We start from the raw sequence: 7,645 nt of genomic DNA, 5'->3' as shown, positions 1-7,645 counted from the left end.
ATTCACATTCCTACTTCAAATTGTGTTATGAAAACACGAAAATCATGTTATTCTAAATAACAATTATTAAATTAAAATAAAAATATTTTCTAAATTTTGCAGTATGTATGTATAGTACGATCTGTGCATCCTTTGGGGGTTTAGAGAGGGAAGAATCAGAGAATTGAGAATTGAGAATTGAGAAAATGAGCTTGTCTCTCCTTCAAGGCTATTCTTCCGCAGAAGAGGAAGATGACCAACAACCCCAACACCCTTATCTCCAAAACTCCGATGAAGATGAAGAAGACGACGACGAAGACGAAGACGAACAAAACGACAAGGAAGGAGCTATCCACGACAAGTCGTTCATCAAACTCCCAATACCTTCATCTGGGTCGGGATCTTCAGGGCTTCCCTCTGTGTTAGACTTATTCTCCGAAGTACCTATTTCTCTCTCTCTCTCTCTCTCTCTCTCTCTCTCTCTTTCTTTGGGATAATCTTGCTTTTGCTTTCTTTTTTTACAGTAATGAATAATGAAAGCAGTGAATATTATTAGATTTCAGGACCGCCAGCGTTTCTGAATAACAGTGTAGAAGAATATGGCAAAGTTAAAGATGTGGGACAGCAACAGCAGCCAGTGTTAGGGAGAAGGAGAAACCACCGCAAGGAAAACAAACAACACTTGCCTGCAGGTTACTTCTTCTTCTTCTTTCTTTTTTCTTCATAGTTTAATATTTTTGCCAAATAGAACAATTGCTTTAGAGTACTAGGCCAAATAAATGAGACCCAACTTTGCATTTTGCTGTACAAAAGCCTGGAACAAATATATGGGCATGTTGGTAATCAACTTTTTGAAGTTGAAGAGGTTCGAATTTGACGGATTTGAAGAAAGTCTTGAAGCAATAAATTATAATGCATAAGAATGAGTTGGAGTTGGAGACGGAGGGCGAGATTGTGGGGTCAGGATAAACAGGTTATTTCCTGAAAAGGGTTTCAAGAATTTATATGATAATTGCATTTGAAAGAACTAATCTTTTTATCGGATTCTGTAAGAATAAGAATGTGTTTTGATGATCTCAACAATAACCATAATGTTGGACAGGTTGTGGAATCTGTGTATGTATGTATGTATGCTTGTGGTAGGCTTGGAGTTAGGAGACTATGTGGATGTAGATTTTAAATTTAGAAGGAAAGGGTTAGTTTTAGGGTTCATGAACAACTAGGGTTTTGGTAGTGAAGGCTGAAGGAAAAAGATTTGATTTATGGTTGCAAAAGAGATGAAAAGAAGCTGAGAACAAATTTATCTAGGAATTGTGAACAGTAGTGTGAACAATGCATGGAAGGCCAATGGAAAAGAGAAAGGGGCAAAGAACACACTAACGCCAGTGTGCCTCAATAGTCAATACTAACACTTTTTATTATTATTTATTAATCAACACTTCCATTTGAGTACAATGGCACACTTTCAGAAGGAATTGAGGATTGCTTATTTTGGATTCTGAATTGAAAAAGACAATTTAGTGTATGGTCTTTTTACAACTGTGCAGCCATGAAATTTATCTTCACTTTGGATAATCTTATTAAAAAAAAGGTAGTGGTTATTAATAGCTTTCGGGAGTGCAAGTGTAGTTGTGAAATAGTAGAGCATGAGCTACTTCACAGTCCTATAGCTCAAGCATTGTGGTTTTCTGCATTTACAGCTTGTTATTAAATAAAGCATCTTGGTAATCCAGCTTGTTATTTTATTATGACTAGCAATGGAGATTCGTAGTAATTATTAATCAGAAGACAATGATCTTGATGGTACAACTTAACAAACAATGTGATAAGCATGTTTATATCCCCTTATTCTGCATTAGTATTAGTTTATTAGAGTTTCATTTGAAGGTGCTTTGACTGCACTATCAACTAAAATCTGATAATTTGTCCTAAGACATTGTCTCTCACTCAAATACTAACACCTTTTTTAGGGCCAAATACCACCACTTCTATGTTTTAATGGTATGGGACTTCAGTTGTTGCATTGCCTTTTTAATATAGTAATGAGATTTTAATAGTGTACAATAAACATCTTGTAATGTATTTCTATTTGACCTAAAACTAATGTATTTCTATTTGATGCCAAGAGAAAAAAAAAATTCTTGAAATAAAAATATTTGTTATATGATTGGATATTAAAACTTCAGACCTGATTGCATGCCTAATAATCTCAAATGACATGGATGTCATGATTAATATTGTCTAATTTAGAATATTTTGGTTGGTATCTTCCTTGTGGATATTCTTGATACTGTTACTTCAGCTACTTGTGCACTGAAAACTTCTGTGTGGGAGGAAATGTCATGGCTAGACATTCAGTGATTTACAGTGTAGGGACTATGCATTTAATTTTATGAATTGAAGATTGTAAGAGTTTCTTTTTGGTCTTAGAACTTACTTTTCTAACTTACTGGTAAATAACTTAGATTGTAAGAAACAAATTTCGATGGTTGTATTATTAATGTATAGGTGCTGTAGTTGAGGCTAAACCTCAACTTGTTGGTATCCATGAGCGTGTAAGAAGTGATATTGAGGGTAATCGACCTCCAGCATCATCAGTTTCAAGCACAACAGAAGGAGGCAAGCGAGTGGCAACTGTAACCAATCCTAATGCTGAGGATGCTGCAGAGCTACTGAGGTATGTCCTCATCTCTTTTTTTATATGTATTTAATTTATAATTACAACTTGCCAATGAGCTCTTCCCTGTCTCACAAGAGTGGGTGGAGGGTGAAGTCATGACTCACCGGATGTATGAGTAACTTACCTATTAAAATTAAAAATGAAAAAAGTTGATGAACACAACATTATTTTCCTGCTAGTGCTAAAGCATACTTTGAGAGCTTAGTAAAATGGTGAAGCAGGTTTCCTTTGTAGTAACTGTAACAGTTGTTGTGTACATAAGTCAATTAATATTTTCAATTACTTAGGTATTGATATTGACTTAAAACATAATTACTGATGTTAATAAGCAAGCACTTGGGTGGGTTCATCAAAGTGTTTAGCTCTCTGAGGACCAACTAATCAATTTGCACATCAAAGCCTTTGAGGACCAATGATGTACATGCCTGTTGTCTGGTACTCTATCAAAGCCTTTGTCTAAGGTGTCTCGTCTCTGTTTATAGGATGTGCTTGCAATGTGGAATACCCAAGACTTTCTCAAATGCACGAGGAATGGTATGCCCTGTATGTGGTGATCACCCTCTTCAAGACGCTAGCAACGAGCTCAAGAAGAAGGGTTCTACCATCAAAGACAAGGAGAAGAGTAAGAGGATGAAGGGCCAATCATCTCATGCTTCCTGGAAAAGTGAAACAGAGATGCAGCTCCGGCAGCAGTTTGACTAGCAACGTTCAGCAGAGTATTTCTTCAGAGATCGCCCTATGGTAGTCTAGAACTTTTTTAAAATTATGAAGATACACTACTGTATAATTGATGTAGTTCATGGAGCTATTAGAAGACTGGTTGGCAGAGCAAGTTGATCAGGGCATGTGCAGTGTACAATACTTTATTATGGCTTTTCTCAGATGTCATATGCTTTTGCTTGCTTTGTTCTGCTTGCTAAAATGCTGATTCTCACTACGCTGGAAGGTTAACTGAGATTACGTGGGGTTTTCTGCACAACGTTATTCTAAGTCAGTAATGCATGATAAACTAAAATACTATGCAGTGGGTTTTGTCGTAGCGGAGAGTCATGGATGATGTGACCTACGAAAGATGGTAAACCTGGTATCATGAATAGTTTTTAATAAATATAGAACTCAAAACGAATAATAATGGTTTGTGGAGGGAAATAAAATTTGGAGGACTATAACATTTTCCTTTATATGGTATTTTTGTCCTTTTTTATTTTGTGGGACTATAATATTACACACCACGCACAAATTTCCTGACACATAAGGCAAAATCATCCGAGTCGAAGTGCATGCTCTCATAATGGCGGATGAGAATCAAGGAAAGGAATAGGCTTCTTCATGCAAGCTTAAAATACAGGTTTGTGTTAGTGTCGAGTTTGTTTTGGGAAGTCAAGCTCGGAACCAAATACTGGCTCAAAGAACACCTATAGCTGCAGTGTTCTTTTACGCCTACAAAAGAAACAAATTTCAAAATTTAAGAAAAAGAATACAACCTATAAAGGATTTTTTTTTTTTGATGAACCTATAAAGGAATTTTAATTTATATCCAATGGTAAAAATAATAATAATATAAAAGTATAGGTCCTATAATGAAACGAAAAGAGGAAAATTAATGTCAAATAGTAAGTTTAAATAGAATAATGTGCGTTGAGCGGTAAAATAAAATTGTTCCAGAAATTAGTAAACTCACAAGTCTAGTGATAAAATACTAGTAAAACAATACAAGTTCAATGACAAAAAATTTTGTAGATCCAATGGTAGAGAAATAGTAAAGGAGAGAAGTTCTTCCTGATAATTTTAGATTAAAGGGGCAAACTCAAGTGTGATGAAGAGAGAGTGTGACCCCCTTGTTGATCGCTAACATTGAAGAATATGGATCTCCTCAGTTAGAGTTTTTTGCCTTGCTCAAGAAGGGATTTTAGTGAAGTTAAGTGAGAAATGAGGGGAGGATGATTTTCTATGACATGTTAAAGCTATGAGCAACTTGATGGCATTTTTTTTTTTTTTTGAGAGGGTGATGATGAAGAGTTGGAGTTAGTGTTTTTCTTGGCCCCTTTAAATAAAATTAAAGGGTCAAGATTGAAAACAAAAGGCAAGTAGGTAAAGAGAGGGAATACTCAATGTGTAGATGGCATGATCTGTTTTGGCGTGAGCTTTGTAAAACGGAGAGGATAGCAAATGGTGTGATCTATCTTGATTTATCAAAGGGTACAATTGGGTTTTTAAGAAACCCAATGGGCAATTTGGGAAATGGACTGTGGCTTCCATAGTAATATTAATAAAGCATTGTGACTTTTTGCAATTGCTCATGCCTAGCTGCCACACGTTAACTTGCGAGTCCTTTGTATTTGAAAATGTAATTTTCTTCCGATGCGCTTTTGCATTATGCTACCAAACACAATTTGGAATTTCAGGCTAAGTTGAGAAAGTTTAAACCCTACTTTTCCAAAGGATGCAAAAGTTTGAATACTAGGGCAGATATATTTAGTCCCAAACAAGGTAGTAAATGCCAATTAAACTAGAGAGAGGATGGAAACCTATTTTCCTAAAGACCAGCTGAGTGATTAGGTGTTTTGGCCAATATAACATTGTTGTGCACTAGCTTTTTAAAAAATCTAATCGACCATTCATTTGTGGCATGTCAAGCTTCATCTGTATAGTCAATTTCTGGAACTACTTAATATACGATTTGGTCTTCCAAACCACAATCCGAAAAAAGATTCCCATGAATACTTGGCTTGGACCATGAATCATTACTTGCAATGGAAAATAACATTTATTTGCTATGGATGAAGAGATTTCTTTAGAAATTTGCTACCATGAAGATGTTTTTATCTTTAATAAAAAATTAATCTTCCTTTCAAGAAATATACATGGGTTTTATAACTTCATAGTTTAGTAGTCCAAACACAATATTTAACTCGTTTGAAGTTTTATTCTTCAAGAAATACGTGTGGTTAATTTTAATATTCCAAAGAACTTAACTGTTTGTAATCAATAACGTTATTTCCCCCTTCAGGGCTCATTTTACCTACTACTTGAAGGATAATGCTAGAATACAACACTCGTGAATTCTCATTTTCAAAATGTGAGCTCCAAGTTAAATTGTATTTTTTCTCCTTATGAAATCTTTTGCAATTAGGCACTCACCACAGGTGTCGTATGAACAAAATTGATGTAAAAATTCTCTTTATTAATAAATAAATTCCCACTTTCTACCAAAAATAAACTTCTTTTTTACTAGAAGTAAAATTGTATCTTCATGATGTGATTTTTATGTTGAGTTGCCAATTACATCTTGAAGATGCTTTTTAAATCTTTTGTGAAATTGCATCTTCAATATTACACCTGGAACAAGAGGGGGCGTAGAATCTATATATAGAAAAATAGATCAACCCAAAAGGGCCAAAACCCAACCTGGGAAGCACTGGTCGAGATCCTATGCCCACTTGGGCTTTATTCTCAAGCCATGGGTTCGACCCAACCCAACAGAAATCTCTTCTCTCTTTCGAGAAGAGAACAGAAATCAAATAAACAAGAAACAACATTTATTTTGAAGATACACTAAAATCCTAAAATTGTCTAAAGTTATTCTGTTTTGGCTCCTTTTTTCTATTAGCAGGCCTCATATATATGTTTCTCACACACACAAATATATATGGTTAGATTTTCTTCCGACTGGTTAGAACAATGGGAACAACCCTTTTTCTAAGAACTTGCTTAATCTAATCCTCTTATTTCTTTTATTTCTTTTTTCATTTTCCCATAGGGGTAAAGGAGTCCACATACAAACTACGATGCACAACCTAGTCCGCTCTTGTTAAGGACATATTTTATGTAATTGACTAATCTTTGGCAAAACGCACTTTACTTGTATTTGGGTAGATCTAGGATGTGTTTAATACTTCAAAAACTTTGTTTCAAGTCTAGTATTGAAGTCATGCAAGTCTGTCTAAGAAACAAGTGAAAATGCTAATTCATTAAATCTCGACAGCTGCTCGAAGCTAGCTATCGAGGTATCTATCGAGGTTACGGGAATTCAAATTTCAGATTTGATTTTCGCCCATGCTTATGTATTTGTGTAGGTTTCTTTTCTCATAACCTAGACATATATAAGACTTATTTTAAAGACCGTCAAATAAGAGAATAAAGGAGAACATTTGAAAAGGTGACCAATGCCTTATTCTCTCTGAAAGAAGTTACTCGTCTTTGCGCCTTAGGGTTTTGTAATCAAGTGCTTCCTGATCTTCATTGTTGATGAAGTGAAGAACTTTGCAGCCAACATTCTTCTTCTTCTTCTAGTTGGTGATTGAAGTCGTGTACTGAATTCTGCGCAATTAGTTAGTCATACTGGGATTCATGCATCAAAAAGGCAGCGTTCATATAATGAAGAGTTCAGAGGTTCTGAAGCGGTAGAAGGTTTCTACTATAAGTTCATATACGGGGATTGTAGAGTCTAGACCAAGTTTTCCAATTCCTTTCTTCTGCTTCTTCAACTTACTTTTGAATTTAAACTACAACTAGACCCAATTATACCCCATTCAACCCCATTCAATTATAAAATCTATGCAAGAAAACCTCAACAAACGCATAATTAATCAAGACTAAAAAAAAATTAAAAATAAATAAAGTTTACACCTTTTATAGGCACTATGAGTAGCCCCCGGCAAGAATTCTTTTTAATTTTTTGGGCATTGTTTTGATTTTAATGCACTTAATAATTTTTAGAATAGCTTTCTCATCAACAAACCCACAACCTTTAAGACTTCAACTTCCAATATCAATCAGGGAAACCATGAAATCCAAATTGAACTGTTCTCCAACATCAATACATGTGAGTAGCAACTTGAATATGTATACAACTTGGTGATAAGCACTATGTGTGCATGGATTACACCCTAATCCTGACAGTAGTTCAAATCTGATTGAAAGGATTTCTGCTTTATAAAAATAACATATAATTAGTTAATTGTTGAGATCTTTAGAAAACAAAAT

At 34.9% G+C, this 7,645-nt stretch overlaps 1 protein-coding gene across 1 annotated transcript; it reads left to right on the top strand.

Moving 5' to 3' along the window:
• Positions 1-15: 15 nt before the first annotated feature.
• Positions 16-3,564, top strand: LOC112007528 (uncharacterized). Its single transcript, XM_024039880.2, has 4 exons — positions 16-419; positions 536-671; positions 2,488-2,656; positions 3,142-3,564. Exons 1-4 carry the CDS (start codon positions 186-188, stop codon positions 3,359-3,361), a joined length of 759 nt encoding a protein of 252 aa, XP_023895648.1. The 5' UTR covers positions 16-185; the 3' UTR covers positions 3,362-3,564.
• The last annotated feature ends 4,081 nt before the right edge of the window (positions 3,565-7,645 follow it).

This window comes from Quercus suber, unplaced genomic scaffold, assembly GCF_002906115.3.
Source record: "Quercus suber isolate HL8 unplaced genomic scaffold, Cork oak 2.0 scaffold_78, whole genome shotgun sequence".
Lineage (NCBI taxonomy): Eukaryota > Viridiplantae > Streptophyta > Magnoliopsida > Fagales > Fagaceae > Quercus > Quercus suber.
Note: the sequence above shows the minus strand (reverse complement) of the source record. Positions and strands in the feature narration are given on the sequence as shown.

Bases quoted from the DNA above. Each gene is read 5' to 3' on its own strand.
- LOC112007528 (XM_024039880.2), top strand. From the start codon at position 186: ATGAGCTTGTCTCTCCTTCAAGGCTATTCTTCCGCAGAAGAGGAAGAT. The intron at 420-535 runs GTACCTATTTCT...GAATATTATTAG, and splicing joins TGTTAGACTTATTCTCCGAA to ATTTCAGGACCGCCAGCGTT. The intron at 672-2,487 runs GTTACTTCTTCT...ATTAATGTATAG, and splicing joins CAAACAACACTTGCCTGCAG to GTGCTGTAGTTGAGGCTAAA.